Genomic DNA, 23,521 nt, shown 5'->3' on the forward strand with positions numbered 1-23,521 from the left:
CAGTTAACCAAAAGAAAGAAAGAGCACCTCCAAATCAACAAAATCAGAGATGAAAGGGGAAACATCACAACAGACACCAGAAAGATACAGAACATTATAAGGGAATACTTTAAAAACCTATATGCTACTAAATTTGAAAGCCTAAAAGAAATTGATGCATATCTAAAGGCATGGGAACCACTACAACTAAACCAAGAAGAGATTAACAGTGGCAGGGATAGCAGAGTATGGAGGCTCTAGTGGGAGAGGAAGGCTGTCTACCTGACGAGTTTGTATTCATGCTCAGATGCCGAGGAGCTCAGAAGGTGGGTGACTGTGACCAGTGATAGTCATGTATATAGAGATTGGAAATGCATGTGAAAACTTCTCAATGTCAAGAGCCCTGGAATGAATTTTTCTGTATGAAACTGTGTGTTTTGACAATGAAGTGGAGATCTTTTTTAAACGTTGGGACCTCATTTAATTTTATGTCTTACAGAGTTTATAATGAGTAAAAGACTATACAAGTGTAATAATTCATCTGTAAACCTAAAAATATACAGCCAATTTTGAAAGAGATGTACCCTAGCTCAGAAAAATGTTACTGAATAGGTTAATGCTGTTGTAATGAAATACTTCTTCTAACAAACAAAAAAAATTAAAAAAAAAAAGACAGGATGTAAAAATAAGGATCCATATTTAGCATGTGGGGAGAAATTTCATTTGTCTAGAGATATGAAAGTGATGTGGTTTTCAAAAAAAAGCTATCTGAACTAAGTAAATGGGAGTTACTAGTTTATATAGTTTTATTCTGTACACTAACAATCAGCAACTTGAATGAAAAAACCCCAGCTTTTACAATGTATCCAAAAAAAAGATTACTTAGGAAATAATCTGGAAATAGATGTTGAAGACCAGTATATCAAAACTGAAAGCTGATTTTGGAAGAAATTATTCTGTGTCCATGAGTTTGAAGACTTAATATTGTTGTTAATATTGTTTCTCTAGAAGTTTATCTATAGAATCAGTATATATTAATCAAAATCTCAGCAGTTTTTAAAATAGAAGCAGACTCGTTCTGAAATTCAAATTAAAGTCTGATGCATAATTAAGTAGCAATAAAGACTTCTGTTTTAATCTGTTTTTATAAGACAGGTTCTCACTCTGTAGCTCACTCTGGCCTGGAATCATGATATAGTCCAAGCTGCTGCTGGGTCTGTAGTGATCCTCCTACACCAACCTCCCATGTACTAGGATTATAGATGTGAGCCAAAGTGCCTGGCTATAGAGACTTTGTAGTAGAGCAGTGCTGCCTGATACTTATTAAATACAGTTTTAGCTGTGCACATAGTGGGTATACACTGACAGTGCCTCTGCAATGGAAAAGAAAGTGAAGGCTGAAAGAGACACAGGCTTCCTTGGTACTGGTGGAGAATTGATTTCAAGATCCTCTCATCCTCTATGGAGATTAAAACCTAATGATATGCAATCCTCTAAATAAAGTAGAGCTTACATATTTCAAATCCCTTATATATCTACATGTAACCTGTACACATCTCCAATATTCTGTAAATCATCCAGAGATTGTTTATGCCTAATGCAATGTAAATGCTCTGTAAATAGTTGTTATATATTGTATTGTTAAGGAATAATACCAAGAAAAAAAATCTATACATGTTCAGAACACACATAGCGACTGTATACAGAGGGCTGATTGTATATGTGTGTGTGCATGTGAGTGTGTGCATGTGTAGGTGTACAGACGCGATACATGACGAAGATGACGGAGCAGTAGTGCATTATGGTAAAGGGTACTCTCTGAAAAGAGCTCATCTGGGTATCTATAAGGAAAAACAAATATTGATATTTTTCAGTATATAAATGTAATCTTAACATAGAAGGTAAAACAGTAAAGAAGAGAACACTCTAAGGGAATTTACAGTAGGGAACTAATTCGTAAGCTATACCTAAAGCATTAATGAGGGAGAAGACTGATTACTGAGACTACATTAAAATTTTGAATATCTGTTCATCATTGAGAGGGCTTTACAAAGAGGAGTCATGTTGTTTAAGATCATATTTGTAATTCAAATGACCTATATCCAGAATATTTTTATTGTACTTTGATGAGTTTAATAAAGGAAAAAGTTGAATAACATAATAAAGATATTAGATGTACTAATAGTTTTATTTAAAAATTATTTATTTTTATGTATATGAGTTATTTTATGTATATGCTTGCCTGTATGTAAGTGCACCTATGAATGTAATGCTTGAGGAGGCCAGAAGGGGTCATTGAATCTTCTGGAACTAGAGTTACAGATCGTCGTTAGCCACCATGTGGCTGCTAAAAATTGAACCCAAGTCCTCTGCAAGAGCAGCTAGTGCTCTTAAATGCTGAACCAGCTCTTCAGTCCTAATATTTTTATAATATGAAGAAAAGGTACATTTTAAGGATATCATGTATTGAGCAGGGCATTATCTTGTTATAAGCACAGGCTAAGGGAAATGCCCTTGATCTACAAGCAGAAAGGAGAAGGAAAGAATTCATCTCAAGCCATGGGCTCTTCTAAATCCATAGTGCTACTGCAGAGCAGTGGAAACAGTTGAGACAGTGAATGATTGTATGAAATAACAGAACTTGAGTTTAGAAAATGTCACAAATACAAGTGAAGGGTTTCTTAAATAGCTTTTGAAGCATAATGCAAATCTGTCATATTTGAATATATGTAATTGCATTATTTAAATTTCAACTTTACATCTTTGCAGAATTCTAACGTCCCTGTTGCTTCAGACCATGGATGAACAATCACAAGGAATGCAAGGACCACCTGTTCCTCAGTTCCAGCCACAGGTAATTCAGTTAAGGGGTGTAAGTGTATGTCTATGTTAAATTAGTGTGAGTACATTCATAGTTCCAATAAAATAACTGAAGTTGTTATTTTAAATTTTCAAGTTGTCAGAATTACTCTATTTTTTAAAATATTTTATTTATTATTTTTATTTTAAGTGTATGAGTGTATTGCCTGCATGTAGGTAGGTGCACTCATGTTGTGCAATACTTGCAGAGGTCAGAAGAGGGTGTTGGATTCCCCTAGAACTAGAGTTATAGACAGTTGTTAGCCACCATGTGGGTGCTAGGAATCAAACCTGGGTCCTCTGCAAGAGCAACCACTGCTCTTAACAGCTGAACCATCTCTCTAGCCCCTAGGATTATTTACTTTTAAATGGTTTGTAATGCCTAGTTCTCATGTAGGAACATGACAGGAGGGCAGCTTTAGCTTGGAACTTCATTTGAGTGACCTCTTGGCCTTGAGGCTTACTCAGAGGGAGGAAGGAAAGGTCCAGGATTTGGGTGTCCCTGTGTTCTGTGCCTGCCTCTGCTGCGGCTGGCAGATCTTGACTTCCATTATTGTTACTTCTCTCCCCTCTCCCTTTGACTAGGAATATTATTTCCGTTGTTATATTGTTTCTTATTTCTTGTCAAGTAAAATGAAGTAGAAAGGGTGTTTCAGTACCAAACATGTATGTACTATTGAAATTCATTAACTTCTTGTGTTTGTTATTAAGGCTTCTATGAAGCTCAGTGTGTAATATATGTTTAAAATAATAAGCACTACTTCATGAGGCAGCACCTTATTATTATTGCCTTTTAGTCTTAATTAAATTTTTTTTTTTTAATTTTTTGAGATAGGATCTTCCTGTAGCCCCAGCTGGCCTAGTACTTGATATGTAGGCTGGGCTAGCTTTGATCTCACAGAGATCTACTTGCCTCTTCCCAAGTTCTGGGATTAAAGGCATGCACCAATACACTGGCTTTATAAATCTGTTTCTCAGCCTGGTATTGGAGAGGCCTTCCACAGTAGCCCCCAGCTATAGTCTCCTGGCCTTGCCCCAGTTTTGCTTAGATGCTATTTTCAGTGTTTGAGGACTTGATAGAAGTTCTTTCAAATGAAATCTGGAATGACATAGGCTTGGGTTGTTAATAGGCACTTCTGGCAGTCCCTCCTCAGAACCTTTTCTGTACCAGCGTACCCTGAATTTCAAAGCGAGTATGTGTGGCGTAGTAGTTTTCATATTTGTTTGCCCGTGGAATCCTTTTGTTTGAGTGCAGGTTGGAAAATACTCCCTACTGAAGTGTTCTTCTGTGCTTCTGTAAGGTTGCTCATTTTGTATCCTCTTTCTAGCCCTCCAGTTTTTAAGATCCAGCTCACCTTTCCAGGACCATCTGAAATGCCATAACTGCTCAGGCCTTTGTCAGATTTTCCAGTCTTACCTGGGAAACCTGACCGCTGTTCTTGCATCTTCTGGTATCTTTGTGTCATCTCTATGTGGGCATTTTTCTTCTCTCCCCTTAAGTTAAAATCTTCCTGTGAGAAAGGCCTGTCTTACCTTGCACACTCTGTGGAATTTCAGTTTTTCACATGTAACAGGGGCTCAGTTAGATCGACAGTTGAAACCAATCAGGATTTCTTAAAGGCCATGTTTAAATTGTTTTTGTTTTTGTTTTTGTTTTAAATCTTATCAAAACAGGGTCTCCCTGTAGCCCCAGCTAGCCCGGAAGTCCCTATGTAGGCCAGGCTGGCTTCGAACTCACAGAGATCCCCCTACCTCTGCCTCCTGAGTGATGGGATTAAAGGTGTGCACCACCGTGCCCAACTTTTTAAATTCGTTCTTAATTGTAATTTTATATTGATTTATTTTATATATACCTGAATTCTCTGTATTGAGAAAAAAGGCCCTTTATTTTAAAGGGAGGACAAATTTTTATTTCACATTCAATTTTGTAAAATCTATTTGTATTTTTGTAGTGGCTTAAAAGGCATGATTATAATGGTCAACCTATATTAGATCACTCAGTTCAATGGCATTTCATACCTCTGGGGAGACACTATTATTTCTTATTATTGTTTCTAGCAAAGACAGTAAAAGAATACCCCTAAAAATTAGATTGTTCACATTGTTATTCTGAAGTTCACAGCTTTGATTGGTCCAGTGCTTCAAAGAAAAAAAAGCATTACTTCCCCCCCCCCCCCCCCCCCCCCCCCTCCACATGCATATGAAAAAAACACAAACTGCCCCCCCCCCCCCCCCCCCCGTGTCCTACTGACTCACCAACAAGGAAGGGTTTGAGTGGTTGGAGGCAAAATGGAAGTAATTGTTTTTTTGTAAGACTCGGCTGCTATACAGTATAAACTTTAAAATGATAGAAATGCTTCTGCATTTCTTTTCCCACTGTTCCTTTTTCTTATGCCTCCTGCTGCTGCTCCTGTGTGGGTGCACCTCTTTCCCTGTTGGAAATAGGCTAGTGTCATCCCAGGCTCTGGCTGCCCTGTGACACTGTCAGGGGAAGGGAAGAGGGTTTTTCTTCCCCCTCTCTACCTTCAGACTGATGGTGTGGGACAGTGAAAGAAAGATTACCTGACAAGACCTTGTAGTTGTTATTGCTTATTAAGTCTCTGAAAGATGTTACTGCTCTCAGTAGCATTACTTTAAAAGACTGAGGAAGGATGGCCCCTGCTCAGGGTTGACAACCCTTTTTGTTTCGTTCCACACCATTGGCCTGAATGATGGGGTGATACATAACACATGGATATCCCAGTGACTTCTTTCACTTTTGTGATGCTAATGTAAGTCTTGACATAAACTGAAATCTGAAAAGTCTGCCTTCAGAGTGTAGACCCTGTTCCCTTAGAGTGGAATGGTGGCTTGCTAATTTAGCTTCCTTTTTTCTTGTTTGAGACAGGAACTGTAAACCATACTGTGTGTGTGGTCTCATTTTTAGTATCATCGTATGAGTGCAATGTTTATATGGTTTGGAGTATGGAACTTGTGGATTTTTTAAAAATGTTTTTTGTATTACTCTAGTCTCTTGAACTTAGGGGAAATTTCTGTTCTATTAGCTCTCCTTCCTTCTTTCTTTCCTTCCTTCCCTTGATTCCATCCTCTAAAGTCTAGTGGGTACGGAAAGGGTATTTTCACTTTTGATTCTTCTCTTGTGTATTTTCATTGCTTTAGCATCTCACTTGTGAAACAGTAGATTTACCTTTTTCCTACTTAATAAGGCTGTATAAAAAGTAGTGACAGAAAAAGTAAATAGTATAGAAAGACTAATCTTAAACAATGGAATTTTTTATATTTTATTTATTATTTTTATGTGTATGTGCGTATTGCCTGCACGGGTAAGTGCACCCGTGTCATGCAATGCCAGTGAAGGACAGAAGAGGCTGTCGGATCCCTTGGAACTGGAGTTACGTACAGTTGTTGTCGACCATGTGGATGCTGGGATTCAAACCTGGGTCTTCTGTAAGAGCAGCCAGTATTCTTAACTGCTGAGCCATCTCTCCAGCCTTAACAATGGAATTTTTTATTTTCATTGCCATAGAGATTTATATTAGTTTGTGACTATTTTGATTTATAGCTTTTTAAGTGAGGAGGGTTATATAGTACATCTACTTCTTAATTATAAAGTTAAGTATAAAACAATTATCAGAGTGTAGTTCTAAGAATTTTTGAGATTATTTTAAAAATGATCAGACTTTTGCATTATGGGGTTTCTGCATTTTTTTTATTTGAAAATATTATAATACTTTGGCTATTTGTGAAAAAGATATCCCAGAACTGTAGAAAATTTAGAAAAACAGTCTGTAGTTTGCCAAGTTGGCAAGCATGAGGGTATTATTTTAGCATCTGATTACTTAACCAGCAAGGTGGACTACTAGTCATTCCTGCCACAGTTCTCCCATGGACTCCATTCTCTTGTTTTTAAAACTTCTTAAAAAGTTTTATTATTTTTATTTTATGTGTATGTGTGTATTGCCTGCATGTAGGTAAGTGCACCTGTGTCATGCAATGCCCATGGAGGTCAGAAGAGGCTGTTGGATCCCCTGGGACTGGAGTTACGCACAGTTGTTAGCTGCCATGTGGATGCTGGGATTTGAACCCACGTCTTCTGTAAGAACAAGCAGTGTTCTTAACCACTGAGTCATCCCTCCAGCCCCCATCCTCTTGTTTTTAATGTTGTTCCTTGTTTTCCTTGTCATAGATGGTAAGCTATGTCATTGTCTGAAGGACAGTATGCATAGTAGCCATTAAACAAATATTGATTTCCAATCAATACATCTTCTTTCTTTTTGAGTACCATTTTTTAAAATGAAATTTGTTACATATATAAATATAGGCCTAGTGTGGTAGCACATGCCTTTAATTTGTGCTCAGGAGGCAGAAGCAGGTATATCTCTGTAAGTTCCAGGTCATCCTGGTCTACATAGTGAGTTCCCAGGCCAGTCAGAACTAGGTGAGATCCTGTCTCAAATACGTGTGTGTGTGTGTGTGTGTGTGCGTGCGTGTGTGTGTGTGTGTGGTGTGTGTGCCTTGTGTACAGACTTTCCACACTATATGTGAATATAAATATGAGCACTCTGGTTTACCTTATTGCCATTTCGCTATTTCTAGTTCCTATTCTGTATCACAGCAAGAGCCAGGTTTTCAAAAGATACATTGTATTAAATTCCTTTTCCTAGTCCTTCGGATTGTTGGTGTGATTTCCACATTTTATATGACTCCAGATGCTTATGTGCCATTCCTAACTGTGTACTCAGATTCAGTCATTTCCTATACCAGCATGTTCTTTCATCATCAAAGATATAAGGTGATGGTCTCAGGTGGTGTTCAAGAATATTCAGTCTCTAATGGGACAAATAAGCCTTGCTTACTTTATTTATATTACTTTAAAAACGTGACTTGCCCAGTTGGTAGTTCCCCCCTTTAATCCCAGCACTCAGGAGGCAGAAGCAAGGCGGATCTCTTGTGAGATAGAGACCAGCCTGGTCTATATAATGAGTTCCAGGTCAGCTGAGGTTACAGGGTGACCCTGTCTCAAAAAGATCAAAAAAAAACAAAAAACAAAAATATTACTATGGCAGAGGCTCTAGAGGAAATATTGTAGTTGAAATAATTTGGAAGAGAATAAAAAGATTATTCAATAAAAATGATTATGGGTGGTTCATTACAGTAGTGTGCTTGTAATAGATAAGGATAGATTTCTCTGTATTGTCCTTGTCCTGCCTTCTTGTTCCTCAGCCCTCCCTCTTGGTACCTGGAACTGAATCAGGCACATGCTAGGCAAACGCAATTCCATCGGGCAGCACATCCAGCCCTTTTTTGTGCTTTTTATTTGGAGAGGGTTTCATTCGCTCTCTGGGGCTGTCCTTCAACTTACTCTAGAGTCCAGGCATTCCTTGAATTTGAAATTCTCCGACTTCAGCCTGCCAGGTAACTAAGATTACAGGCCTGATGAGACCTGCTTATTCTCACTTATTTATCTTATTTTATATTAATGAATGATAGATAATAGGTAATCAACAAATGCTCATTGAGTGGATAATTATCTCTAATTGAAAGTTTCATTTTAACCTCTTCAGCTATATGTCAAATTCTATTAATTGAATTTCAGTTACTTAGAGTTATATTAGGAAGAGACAGTGTGGCATTATACAATCCTAAGAAGGCTGGCAAATGAGAAATGATTTCAACATAGTTAAAAATGTGATTGGGTTTTGATTTTAGATGGATAGTTCACGTGTGCAAGTTTAGGAGTGCACATTCCTTGTATTTTAAAGGAAGTGCCTTGAGGAACGTAGATGACTTTTAGAGATCATAGTAAAGAGTCCCTTGCCTATACTCTTGGAGCTTTTAAAGTGTAAGAGTGACATGGGTAAGCATGAGCGACATGGGCACGCGTGAGCCACATTAGAAACTGAGTGTAGGGTGTGAAGAAGTATCGTTTTAGAAGTCACCTCAAAGGCATCATTCTGTTTTTAATGGTGAGCTTGATATTTGAGAATAGTGCAAAGTCCTTTATAGTGGTATATTTACTTTGTGAATTAAGTTCTTTTTCAACAAAATAAGATACATTTTAAATAATTTTTACTGGTCCTTTACTTAGCTCTGGACACAGTTTTAAAGATCAAGTTTCAGACTTCTCTTCTGGAGTAGAAGCTTTTCTAGAGTAAGCCTGCACCCTCCCCCACCCCACCCCCATGGTAGCAGTTTTGAAGAGCATAAAATGTATATGTTAGTTTGTCAGGACTCAGTGGTGCTGGATGCGGTGGCCACGTGGTAGCGTATGTGCATAAAATCTTAAGAGGCTGAAGCAGGATTGAGAGTTCAGTCTAGCCTGGCTTACATAGTGCATTTAAAACCAGCCAGAGCTAGTGAGTAATATCTCTTTTCAAACAGTCAAGGGCTCAGTGGTGGGGTACTTGCCTAGGATACACAAGGTCCTGGGATTGATCTCCCTGTACCTCCCCCCCAAGTCAGTGGTATTGGGAACTGGTAGGAAGCAGGGACACTGCAGTGTGGTGGTGTTCGGCATGTCAGATTGTCTGGCTTCAGCTTTGGTTCTTTCATGTTCTAGTTATGTAATGGAGGACAAATTATTTACTATCTACCAACCTCTGTTTTCTTGTTAATAAATTAGTTTCTACTTCCCGGAGTTGATACACAGCTTTCATTTTGTGTATTGCTTGGCAGAGAGCTAATTAATGTTAAGTGTTAGTGATGATGATGATGATGATGATGATGATGACGACGACGACGACAGTGACAGCATGCTTGTCAATAATTGTCTTCTTGGGGCTGGAGAGATGGCTCAGTAGTTAAGAGCACTGGTTGCTCTTACAGAGGACCTGGGTTGAGTTCCCAGTACCCATGTGGCAGCTAACAACCATTGGTAACTCCACTTCAGGGGATCCAACACTCTCTTCTGGCCTCCTTGGGTACCAAGCATACACATAATGTCTTGTTTTGTTTATTGAAACAGTGTCTCATGTGGCCCAGGCTACCCTCAAAGTTGATATGTAGTTGAGGCTGGCCTTGGATTCTTGATCTTCTTCCCTCCACTGTTCACATGCTGGATTACAGGTGTGTTCCACTGTGCTTGGCACTAATAATTGTCTTGGCCCACAGATTTCTCCATCAATTTTTTTTTTGTTGTATCAAACTATTTCCTTTATTACAGGTTTGCTACCCACTCTCTGTGCAAGCTGCTTCTCATTTAGCCTTGCTTATTAGGGTCCATCTGGTGCTCAGGCCGAGTCACTCATGCTTGTTTTCTCTCTGTCCCTCAACCTTACCTTCAGTGACAGGGACAGTCTAGTCTCTTGGCCTTTCCTGATGTCTGTCTACTGCCTCATTTTGCTGTAACTCCTCAGGATAAGTCCATTATGTCCTGCCTCTACCCTGCTCATCCTCTCCAGTTCTTTCCCTGTACAGAATCCTGAGTGTCTCAGTGCATTACAGTGCCCCCCGTCCCCCCTAAAGTCGCAATACCTCGTTCCTGGCAGACCCAGCTCCATAGATGCCACACACCTACTTCTATGACCTTGTTCCTTTACACTGTCCATGTTCATCTACTCCAGGCCTGGTATCCTCAACTCATTAAACTTACTCTTTTTGTTTTCCAGTACTAGGAATCAAACTCAGGGCCCATGCACATACTAAACCAACACACTGCTCCTGAACTCTGCCTCCAGATTCCTTTTTGTCTTTTAATCTCATTATAAATATTTCATCCTCATCAAGATCATTTCTTCATTATGTAATCTAAAATAACCGTGACACATCGTTAGTCATGTGAACCTAGGTTATTTCTCTGCATAGTATGTAAATGCAAAGAAAAAATATCAAATACTGCTATGCATGTGTTGTCTTTTTATTGTCTCTGTATTACAAATTTCTTTATCGTTTAACTCTCCACATTAATATTTGTGGGACAAGTGAGCAAATTTAAAAATAATCTGTTTTGCTCCTGGATTTGCTTTTCCACTAAGGATTTTTCTTCTGTGTTACCAGGTGTGGCTGGTAAGGTGGGGAGGTGAGAGTGCCTTTGGCATTAATTATCTCACTCATGATAACCTAAGAGAGACTCAGTATTTTTTGTTAGGTCATTTTGATATAGTAATTATTATGGTGGGTAATATAGCTAACTAATGCTACAAATGCCAAACTTCATAAATGGTAGCTTGTGTATTTGGGTGTGTTTGTCACTCTTTTTCCTATACTACTCTATACTACTGTGAATTTCTTTAAATTACAAAAACTAGTTATAGTGATAAATGGCATAGTTTTTAAATGGATGTAACTTTACTGTACTCATAAGACTTTAGGGATATATTGTTTTTGATGAAGATATTTAGGGAGATACTTTTCATATGAAAAGAAGCACAAATAATTAGGCATTGATGGCACATGTGGTGTTTTTGGTTTTCCTTTTTGGTTTCTAGTGCAGTCTGTGTGGAATAATATATGCATATATCCATACATATATGTATAAATATTAGAGTTATGTTCGGTATGTTAGAAGAAGTGTTCTGCTTTGTGTGGTTTGGAGGTGAGTAACATGTTTTTAAAATAAGATCATGGCGTACGTATCATTGCTAAAGAAAAATCAAAGGACATTTCAGTGCTTTGTTACTTTTAAATTTTGGAGATACTCAACAGTATTAAAGTGTAAACTGACTTACTACTTTATGTAAGTAGAAAAAAATGCAGATCAGTAAGAGGAGCTTGCATTGCTGACACAAACTTATTAATGGTGTTAAATAGTGCAGTTAGTACTGGCTTGTATATTAGATTATTGGTAATACCTTGAGGAATATCAGGACATAATTTTCTCTCTGGGGAGTTTATTGAGTCCATTCTGCAACTCTTGTAATTTTCCCAGAGAGAATTAACATCACAGTGTTTCACTGACTCATCTTCATGCTCAGTACATGTCCTTGCCTTCAAATTTTAAAGCAAATTAGAAAAATTAATTTATTCCTAGACTGACTGTTAAATGAGTCCATTCAGATCAGTTTGACATTCATTAATAAAGCTCAGAACATTCAAGGGATTAAAGTTTCCTTCACTCTAGTATTTAATTTCTTAGTTACCATATTTGATTTTTTTTGTGTTTTTGAGACAGGGTCTCCCTATAGTCCCAGCTGACCTGGAACTCAGAGATCCACCTGCTTCTGCCTCTGGAGTGCTGGGACTAAAGGTGCATGCCACCACACCTCGCACCATATGTGATTTTTAAATACTTTTTGTTTCTGAGAGCTAGGGATACTTTTACAATGTAGCATATGAGTGCGCGCACACACACACAGATATCTCAAGGACCCGATTTTTAATTTTATTTTATATGTATGTGTGCATTGCCTGCATGTATGTAAGTGCACCCGTGTTATGCAATGCCCACGGAGGACAGAAGAGGGCATCGAATCTCCTGGAACTGCAGTTACAGACAGTTATTAGTTGCCAGGTGGATGCTAGGTCTCCTGCAAGAACAGCCAGTGTTCTTAACCACTAAGCCATCTCTCCAGCCCTGACAGGGACCTAAATTCAATAATTGAGTATAAAAATGTACTGCAAGTACTTCCAAAGTCAGGCTTAATTTGCCCATTAATTTGCAGATGTTGAGTAGAAATAAAGTGTTATTAAAAAACATCTTATGGGGCTGGAGAGATGGCTCAGCAGTTAAGAACACTGGTTGTTCTTGCAGAAGACCCAGGTTTGAATCCCAGCACCCACATGGCAGCTAACAACTGTCCAAAACTCCAGTGTTCTCTGTGGGCATTGCATGACATGGGTGCACTAACACACATGCAGGCGATGCACTCATACACATAAAATTAAAAAAAAAAAAGCATCTTATATAACACTGAGTATGGTGGTACACACCTTTAAAACCAGTACTCAGGAGGCAGAGGCAGGCAGATCTCTATGAGATCGAGGCCAGCCTGGTATACGTAGTGAGTTACAGGTGGGCTGGAGCTAAAGAGACTCTCCCCTCCAAAAATCACCTTAGATAGACAAATATGTTACTCACGTTAGACACACATGTTACTCATGTGTGTTTGAAGATGCCTCCAAAAATGAGTGTTTGGAAACACTATGTGGTGTGTGTATACTTTATTTAATGATTTTAGAAGGCCCTGTGTGATGAACTGAACTAGTGATGACTTCTCTGTCTGATTGTCATGGAGAACATGCAATTTTAAACTCCTTGGTTTGTGGGTCATGGACCAGGTATTCTGTTACTCAGATTGTGATTTTTAAATGTTTGAAGCATATTCCAACCATACAAACTAAGTGCCACCAAAGATGGCTTTATGGATTCAGGATCCCATCACAGCAGTTGCTAAGAGGAATTTGGATAGAACCACTACAGTACATATACTGTGTTGTCACCCAAGCAGTCCAGTCTTATAACTAAGGGACTTGGCTGTTTTCTTTCATCAATCAGGAGGATAATCCACATGACAAAAGAATATCCTTGTTGGAAGACCCACACAGGACTGGGCGATACTTGGAAAACCTCCTACATGTACCATTGGCACACGTGGAATCTAGGGACAAATATAGACTCCATCTAGACAAAGACACACTAGTAAAGAAAGTCTGGGTTGAGGCTGAAGAATTTTATTCTTGACAGCTTATCAGGGATTTATGAACACATAGCTGTGAGCTGAGGTGCTGCAGAGTTCTCACTGCTCGCACTCGGGAAGGGAAGATCTCAAATGATACTGAGTCCTTGTAGGTGCTTGGCTCTGGCCCAGGGGTTTCATATTCATTAGTGTGCTCAGATGCAGTTCTTTAAGGTCGACTTTCCCCTATTTTACAGAGGTAAGAAACAGATCTGGGTAGCCTGCTGTCTTACTGGTGCAGTGACAAAAATACCCTGATAAGAGCAGGGTTAAAGGGTTTATTTAGCTCAGTTTTAGTGTGACAGTCTGTCATGACAGGAGCCTGAAGGAGATAGGGGGTTGCATCCACAGTCAAGAAGCAGAAAGAAATAGTCCTTGTGCTCAGCCCCCTCTCTCCTTTTCATTAGGCTTAGGGCCCAGCCTCCCCATACTCAGAGTGGGTCTTCCCACCTCAGTTAACCCAATTAAGAAGAGTCCTTATAGGCATGTCCACAGTCCAACCTAATGCAGACATCCTTCATTGAGACTCCCTTTCCAAGTGATTCCAGATCCTACAACTTGACAGTTGAAATGAACCATCATATTTATTTACCAAGCTCAGAATGAAATTAAAAACTAGGATTTGAGCTCCAACTCCAGAATCTTTTTTTTAAAAATTTTATTCATTCATTCACTCATTCATTCATTTTATGTATAGGAATGTATTCCTTGCACGTGTGTAAGTGCACCTTGTTGTGCAGTGCCCGTAGAGGTCAAAAGGTATCAGATCCCCTGGAACTGGAGTTATGAGTTGTTAGCCGCCATGTGGGTGCTAGGACTTGAGCCTGGGTCCTCTCTAACAGCAGTCAGTGTTCTTAACCACCGAGCCATTTTTCCAGCCCCCAACTCCAGAAGCTTTTCCATTGGGTTCTGTGAGAACATAGCAGATTGTTTTATAAATCTATGGTAGGTCTGGTTTCCAGCAATGTTGATTTGAAGTTCAGTGTTTCTCTTATTTCTACAACAGGTACCATGTAGTACTACAGTCTCTATGCATAGATAGGCTTAAAGGAAATTTCTTGAGCTCAATAGTTGGGACACTATTAAAGGCTTTGCAAGTCTGGTATTCTATTACACTGTCCCTCCCTTCCCTCCTTCCCTCCCTCCCTCCTTCTCTCCCTCCCTCCCTCCCTCCCTCCCTCTTCCCTCCCCCGTTAAAGTACCCCCATTTTCTCCATTTTACCCTTGATAATACCTGTCTCGTATGCCCCCCCCGTTGATCTCCTTCTTCCCCTTTATCCTCACAGTTCCTTATATAACTCTCCTTTTCCTCCTCACATTTAAATATCCCCATTTTACCCATTTCCCCCTTTCCTTCCTTCCTTCCTTCCTTCCATTTTCTTTCTTTCCTACACAGTCACTGGCACCTTTCTTAATTACTGGGATGTCCTGTGAGGGACTGAAGACTTTGTGTTCATTTAGAACTTTCAAGTCCACTCTTCTAGTAAAACACTTGTTAACTGCATGGCATCTAGTTATAAAGCCAACAACTTGGTCTCTGCTTTTGTGAAACTCATTGTGTAGAGGAGGAAATACATATGTACAAACAAGCTTAGGGCCTAATGTAGGTCTCTACATGGGACTGAATGACTGCTGTCAGTTTTTCAGGAAGCATTGAGTCAGGACCCAGGAAATAAAGCTGCTTGACAGCCAGCGGAAGGTGTATCTTAGGGATGCTAACCATGGAATTGAGTTGCAGAGACACTTGTGGTTGGCCACATAAGAAAAGAGAAGCTATTCAGAAGGCATGGGAACCAACAAGTGCAGTGCCAGGAGGAGGCCAAAGCTTCCGGTGCAGCTGGTGGGTGGTGCTGTGACCAAGGCACAAAAATGACCTTAAATGCCTTTTTCCTCCCACATAAGACATCATTTGTTTCTTAGCGATACAAAGTAAGTTTTTACTCTCATGAAAATTGAAGATCCTTTAAGCGATGCCTCTCAAATCCAAGCACCATTTTATACGTTTTTGAAAAAGACTGGTCATTAAGGAGCTTGAGACTGAAATTCCTTTTACACTCTAAACTGAGGAAGCAAAGTTTAAGTGATTTTATCTAGTTTCTACTTCATACTGATTTAAATTTCATTGTTCTGCCAAGTCATTTTATTTTTACTACAACTTAATATGCTAAACCAATGTGTATGTATAAAAATATATATGCGTATATGTATATTTGTATATGGGCAACTGGGCATCATTCTAGAAGGGGAAGATAATTCCTAAAATATTTAGTGGAACTCATTTAATGATGTTATCTTTTATTTAAAACAATAATATGATTATATCAACAGTGGCATCTAATTTAGCAAAATGAAATATGGCGTTGAGTACAATGTCATAATCGTTACTGAGGTATGGTATTACCTGTCTGATGGTCTCCTAGAGACCTCATCTTACACAAGCTTATTTTTATACAATTGCAGTGAGGCAGTGAGACCCGAGGGTGGCTGGCGATGTGCAGCTATCTATGTCCCTTCTCATGTCAGCTCGCCACATCTTCGCTCCCTGACAGGACATGGGAGCAGATGAGACAAGCTGTCACTCACCCTCACTGCCCTTTGAAGAAAGGCCATGGGGGGAGAAAGGTGCTGCAAATGGGCTGTGAAGTTTACATACACTGCCCACTGTTAAACAGATTACGTCTAATGAAGTGTCTAATGCTCAGGCCATATCAACCTAATCCTTGGTGGCAGTTCATCCCTCAACTGCCAAAAAACACCGCCCTCTGGCCCTCTCTTGCCACTCTGACCGCCAAGCACAGGGAGGTGCCCAGTCTTAATAAACCAAGACAGTGTGTGATCTGACATGCAAATGTAGGTCATTGCATATGTAAATGTGTGATTACAAACCTGCATGCCAAAACACATTAGTGAGACTTTGCTCTCAGCATGCGGTTGTCACACAGCCTTAGCAATTCACGCTAATGTTTGTCAAGTTATTGCAAAGAAAAGGTAGGATTCCCAGTCAGATTTAAAGTATATGGATTATAGGGCTGTGTCTCTGTGATGAAGCTGTATTTGCTGTTGATATTGACAAATCTTCATCAAGAGAAAGAATGATTTCTCTGTGTGGAAGAGGAATTTTATTTCTTGGACGTTTCAGACTCTGTGTGTGGGGGTGTACGTATGTATTAATAGGTCTTTAGTGTTCAGTTCATTAGAGTTGCACTAGTCAGAGGCCACTAAAATGTCATGCTTACTTGAAATTAACTCATAGTTAAAGAATATGTAGAGTATGTGAGGAGGGTGGTAAATGTCTTATTATGCACTGATAATTTAAAACAATCTTAAGTATATTAGGAAAAACATGACAATTAAAAACCTTTCCTTTTTAAATGAAGCCTTTTTAAAAATTAAAAATTTAGAATATCACTATCTGTTGAGTGTATCTGAATAGTAACCCCTCATGAGTTTCCTTATTAAATATGTGCCATATTTTCTCAGTTGACCATTATAAATTCAGTGATTACAAAAATAAATCTTATAAATGAACAGTGTGGCAGTTTACTGACTTTGATAAATTATTTTTGTTTTTTTTTCTTACAATAGACTCTTAAAGTTTCAAGCACATTTCTGTTCTCAATCTTTAACCAATAAACTTGAAATAAAAAACATATTGGATTATCTGGTCAAGTTGTGTAATGTTGGGCCTTTTTTGTTAGTCTGCTTTTTTTTTTGAGACAAAATCTCCCTCCAGCCCCAACTGGCCTGGATCTTGCTATGTAGACCAGGCTGGTCTCAATCTCATGGAGAGCTGCCTGCCTCTGCCTCCAGAACTAAAGGCATGCATTAGCATACCTGGCATAATGTTGGGTCTTACTGTAGGTGATTTTCTTGATAACTGTGGCAGTATACCATGAGCCATAGATTTGGGAATCAGCTAGGCATGGGCTAGGCTTTATAAGATCTACAGTTGGTAAGCATGAGAACTGAGTTAGTAACATAAGCTCCTCATATGCAGGACCTGTTACGGAGTAAGCAACAAAATGGAGCTTCTGTTGTGGCAGTAAATGTTGTTGCTATTGTTATTTTATTGTTATAACAACTATCTTATGGTCCTTTATGAAATGAATTTGTGAATGTTTTATGTTGTGGTTATTTTGTATATTTTAAAACAATGCTATTTAAAAGATTTTTTATTATATTTTTATTTTGTATGTATGTGGGTGTGCATGTGGTGTGTGCACATGGAAGTCAGAGGACAACTTATAGGAATAGGTTCTTTCCTTCCACCTGAGAGTTGCAGGAATCAAATTCAGGTTGTTAGGCTTGGTGGCAAGAGCCTTTTTACCTGTTGAGCCATCTCATTGGCCCAAGAATGGTATTTCTGAAAAAATTGCTTGCACTTTCCCCGATGAGTCATCTCACTAGCCCAAGAATGGTATTTCTGAATAAATCATTTGGACTTTCAGTAGAAGCAATGCATAATAACAAATTATGACCCCCCCCCCTTTGAGAAAGATTGATTATGAAATTCCATAGTAGAATTTTACAATTTTTGTTAGCATAATATAATTAACAAGACATTATGAGTGCTAGGCGTGAAGTTAATGCCCTGCATTAGATATATATATCACCAGAAGAGACTTGGTAAGTTGGACATGGCATCATTAGCCTTACCCAAAGTTCACTTGAGGGCCTGAGTTCAAGTTGAGTGTCATTTGTTTATGAACTGGTGCCATCTCTGGATGTGATAATAGGTCCTTAATATTCAGTTCATGAGAGGTACACTAATGGGGCTTCACAGCAATGCGCTGTTTACTTGAAGTTAGTTTGTAGTCAGAGCAAGTACACATGCCATAAGAAGGATTGTAAAAGACTTGGAAGAGTGGACTCACCAATAATTTAGGAATCTTATAAAGCACTAGATATGTTTAGCCAAAAGAAAAAAAAGGGCAAAAAACCAGGTATTTGATAGCTAAATAGGCTATTTTATTGTGTTTTATGTAGTGGAGATGCTGACATGAGAAGCATAAAAAATATTCCTTGGGCATTTGTTGTAACCACCACAAGCGACAGTGCCTGAAGATAATGGTGTTCAGTTAATGGTTAGCCTTGCTATTACAGTCCGAACAACTGCCAGAGACAATGAATTAGTATTAGAGTACTGGTATCACTGTAGAGTCAAACAAATCAACAAAAGAATGAGGATAATGGTTAAAATTGAGAAGTTGAACTTTGTCTCAAAATAGGGGTCAGCACACATCCTATAATTCTTTTGCTCATAGCACAGTGCAGAGTATTTTTTATGTACTAAACAAGCTGTTTGAGAGCAGAAAACATTTCTGATTCATCTGTTTCCATAGCAGTTACCAGAGAAAAATTTTAGTCAAAAATAATTTCTTCTACAAAGACAATAAAATATTATCTTAAAATATAATAATATAATGATAAACCCTGCCAGTGGTAATATTTATTTACTTATTTAGCTAGTTCATTAGTTTTTCAGAAGCTAAAATCTGTAAGGAATTTAGAAATTGTTTCCTGTATTAGTGGACAGGTTGGATTGAGAATATACACATTTTATTTATATATATAGTCTGTTTCAACTCAAAGAGTCTATGAAAAAGAAAACAAGCTCTAGAGAGAGACAAAATTAGGTGAAACTAGCTTATAATATGTGAACTACAGACAAGTTAACTGCTGGCTGTGGTGGTACACACTTTTAATTCCAGAACTTTGGAGGCAGAGCCAGGTGGATCTCTGTGAGTTCCAGGACATCCTGGCCTGCATAGTGAATTCCTGACCTGTATATTGAAACCCTGTCTCAGAAAAAAAAAAGTTTATAGTTAAAATTTCAATATCTACCTCATGGCCTTGTCTCATTGCTGTTCCCTGGTTGGTTATATTTTCAGCCTTCCTGGTCTTATCTGCTCTCTATATACTTCATGTTATCACCCTCCACTCCTCTGGAGTGCAAGTTCCTCCAGCGCTGAGATTGAGTCGAGTCTTCAGTTTGCCAAAGTATCCTTAGCAACTCAAATATTGTTGGGTTTAGAGATGTTTTCGAGCTTATCTAGGTACCACCTACTTTATGATCAATGATTTTGTGTACATTGTGTGACTCAAAGTTTTCTGGTGTTTTTAATTGCAGAAGGCCTTACGACCAGATATGGGCTATAATACCTTAGCCAACTTTCGAATAGAAAAGAAAATTGGCCGTGGACAATTTAGTGAAGTTTATAGAGCATCGTGTCTTTTGGATGGAGTACCAGTAGCTTTAAAAAAAGTTCAGGTAAGATGATTTTCTTTATAGAAACCAGTCTGAAATTATTGAATGTGAAACTGGATAGGGAAAACTGCCTCCGAATGGTTTGGGTCATGGAGCTCTGGGTTGAGATTGCCGAGAAAGAATGAACATTGTGTTGTAAAAGCTCATTTTCAGGGTAATGCGGGTTAGAAATTAACTTTTGCATGCCATCCTTTCACAAGACCCGTACTATTCTGTCCTGTTCTAATTTTGTTATATGTGCTGCCAAGGCACAGAAACTGAGTTTTAATACTACTTCCAGGTTTTAAAACGTTGGCACCTGTTCTCCCCCATAACCAGTGAGTGGTGTGATGGAACCAAAGTATCCAAAACTAGCTTTTTAAGAGGCAGAGTTGAGTTGTCACTGTCACTTCTAACTGGACATTTAGTAGAATGTCTCAGCAGAAGCTCTGCTTCTGTTCATATCAAAATAAGTATCAGTTCGTAAAACATCTGCCTGAAGCTACCAAATGGCAAGGTGCACTAGCCGTAGCAGGAAAGGAGAAGGAAGCTGAATTTTATTTATTTGGGGGAGAAATGAGATAGATGAAATTAGAGGGTTAACATCTGATTTTAAATCTGTTACTGTATTAGTATCTTATAGAGTCTGGACTCGACTCAAAGTGGATTCTGTTTTTCCATCTCCTCCAAGTCTAGCCCTAACCCTAACCCTAGTATTCTAGTCCTATAGAACCCAACCAGTCCCTGGCATGCTCACGTACCTGAGACCTGCCAAGTTTCATTTGTTCTAATGGGATCGTCAGCCCAGGAAACCCTTGTCTTTTTGCTTTAAAGTGTGAATGACATCATTAATTTACTGCCTTTATCAGTTAATGAATTTGTAGGTACTTCATTTTTGCTTTTAGCGCTGAGACTGTTCTCTGTAGAGACCTCTGAAACCTAAATTTCCTTCTTTTATTTTTCAATTCTTACAGTGATCAGTGTGCTTGTAACAGCCACCACACAGATGACAGTTTTTGTTTATATTTAAAAAATGATATATTAGGGCTCAGGATATAGCTTAGTGCTTGCCCTGTGTGCATGAGACACTAGATTTGATCTTCAGTACTGAAAAAAAAATCAAAGGTCTGTGATTTGATATAGAATATGTATTGGATATAAACAGTAATGTAGGTGTCCTTATCCCGTTTCCCAGCTTAAGACATAAACAATAAAATATTTTTGATTTGTGACTGTTACTCCTTACCTCAAGAGTATCCATGTTATAAATTCATAGTGGGTTTTTTTTTGTAAATTTTCCTGCATGAATCTCTAAAATACAGCATATTGTTCACTTTGGTTCTTTTGAACTTCATGAAAATGAAACACATAATAATTTGCTTTTTTCCTATAATGTCACATTTGACCGGTTGATCCATGTTGGTGCATGCTTGTCACTGCTCACCTCTCATGACTGCATCGCATGCGTTTGTTCTTGCTGCTTGCTACTTAGGTTGTTTACAGTTGCTTGCTATTATAAACAGTATTTCCCTGGTATTCTTGTATGTGTTTTCTGGTATACATATGCAAGCAATTCTTTTTCATTTGTGTCTGAATGTAGAAAAGATGAGATATAGGGCAGGCTCTTGTACCACAGTTTAATTATGGGTTGTTTCCCAAAGTTGCACTTGTTTACTTTCTCCTAAGCAGGAGGCTGAGGCAGGAGGATGGTGGTAAGTTTGAGGTCAGCCTGGGTTACATAGTGAGACCAGTACAGAATGCAGATAGTAGTGTTTTAAGACATACATCATTTTTGGAATGATTGTTTCCTTACAGAAGACTTCCTTACAAAAGACTTCCTATAACTTCTTATAACTCCAGTTCCAGGGCATCTGATGCCTTCTTCTGACTTCCGCGGGCATCAAGCACACGCATGGTGCAGACAAAGCATTCATACACTAAAAATGAAAATAAAAAAAACTTAACAAAAACGTCTTTTCAAAAATTTAGGTCCATCCCGTTATGGCTCATTTGCAAAAGTGAGATGCTGCCTTACTTGGTGAAGCAAGTTGGAACTTCTCTGTGCTACTTTTCCTTCCCTTTCTCTCTCACCTACACGCTTCCTTTCCTACTGATGATTCCGTTAATTCCACCAGTGTTCATTGATCATGTAGTGTTTATTGGCCAGTGTTGTAAGGCTTTGAAACTCCGAAATGTAGTGAGATTTAATGAGATTCTAGTGGTAGCTGATACTAGAACAAAGGTACTTCTAAGACTGTGACCTGTCCTGATTGGAGCAGCCTGAAAGAACACAGGGGAGGGAGAAGGAGGTTGGGAAAGCTTTTACAGAGCCACATGTGGCACAGGCGGCTCTCAAAACTGTGTGTTTTGTATTGGAATATTATTGAGGCACCTTTTGGATTTGGTACCTGCAACATTTAGCTTATTGACCAGAGCTGTGTAACTGGAATTGCTTTTTATTTTATCAGTCAAGAGGCATGAAAGAATATGAATTTGGGTTACTGTGTCTCAGGTTTTGATCATTGTTACCCAACTTTTTTTTTTTTTTTTTTTAAGACAGGGTCTCACACTGTAAACTTGGTTGGCTTGGAACTTGCTAGTAGCCTAGGCTGGCCTCGATCTCACAGAGATACTCCTGCCTCTGCTTCCTGAATACTGGAAGTACAACCGTGTGCCACCTGGCTCATCCACTTTGTTTTTGAGACAGAGTCTCTCACTGAACTTGAGGCTTGCCCCTTGGCTAGATTAGTTGACTCTGGAGCCCTAAAGATTCTCTATCTCTGTCTTCCTAGCTTGGAGATCACAACTGTGGTCATCATGCCCAGTGTTTTAACACAGGCTCTGGGCAACTGCTTTAACCCCTTAGCTCTGTCCCTAGCCCAACATTTGGTTTTTAAATGGAAAACTTCCATATATGTGACATTCTTTTAGGTACTAAGGTTGAATATCGCGCAGGCCTCCGCGCCTTGACTCCCCCAGCAGCGTTCACCCTTCCATCTCCCCCGCTGTTCTCTACTCCTAGCTTGGGCCCTGTGCCATTCCTAGCCTTGGGGCTCCAGACACCTGGGGAGCCAGTGCTGCTTCCTGATCCTTTTCACTCAGACCGGCTTTGTGCCTTCCAGGAGCACTGCCTCTGGACCTGGCCCCGCCTTCACCTCTCTCTGCTTCCCTGGACCTGCACCACCAGCTAACTCTCCTGGCCTGCTGTCCTATCCTCAGGCCTCTTGGGGTGGGTCTATCGCGGAGCCCTCAGCACCTTGACGCCCTCGGCCTCATTTGCCCTTCCATCTCCCGCACTATTCTCTGCTCCTGGTTTGGGCCCTGTGCCATTCCTGGTCTTGGGTCCCCAGACACCTGGGGAACCGGTGCTGCTTCCTGATCCTTTTCGCCCAGGCCAGCTTGGTGCCTTCCTTGGGCTCCAGGAGCACTGCTTCGGGACCTGGCCCCACCCTCATCTCTCCCTGCTTCCCTGGACCTGCACCACTGGCTAACTCTCCTGGCCTGCTCTCCTGCCCTCAGGCCTCTCTTGGGATAAGTCTATCATGGAGCCCTCAGCGACTTGACTCCCCCAAATGCATTCACCCTTCCATCTCCCCCGCTGTTCTCTACTCCTAGTTTGGGCCCTGCACCATTCCTAGTCTTGGGTCCCCAGACACCTGGAACCAATACTGCTTCCTGATCTTTTTCACCCAGGCCAACTTGGTGCCTTCCTTGGGCCCCAGGAGCACTGCTTCTGGACCTGGCCCCACCCTCACCTCCCTCTACTTCCCTGGTCCTGCAACACCTGCCAGCCTCTTTCTGGGGCTCCGAGGCTTACCTTTCC

At 39.6% G+C, this 23,521-nt stretch overlaps 1 protein-coding gene across 1 annotated transcript in view; it reads left to right on the forward strand.

Annotated features, from left to right (window-relative positions):
- Nek7 (NIMA related kinase 7) overlaps positions 1 to 23,521 on the forward strand; it is a 149,566-nt gene that overhangs the window by 53,171 nt on the left and 72,874 nt on the right. The window contains exons 2-3 of the mRNA XM_008830256.3: positions 2,749 to 2,833; positions 19,582 to 19,722. Coding sequence (XP_008828478.1) covers positions 2,777 to 2,833; positions 19,582 to 19,722 — 198 coding nt within the window. The 5' untranslated portion in view covers positions 2,749 to 2,776. The remainder of the gene's footprint in view (positions 1 to 2,748; positions 2,834 to 19,581; positions 19,723 to 23,521) is intronic.

The sequence above is a fragment of the Nannospalax galili genome, unplaced genomic scaffold (genome assembly GCF_000622305.1).
Source record: "Nannospalax galili isolate Female #2095 unplaced genomic scaffold, S.galili_v1.0 scaffold113, whole genome shotgun sequence".
Taxonomy (NCBI): domain Eukaryota; kingdom Metazoa; phylum Chordata; class Mammalia; order Rodentia; family Spalacidae; genus Nannospalax; species Nannospalax galili.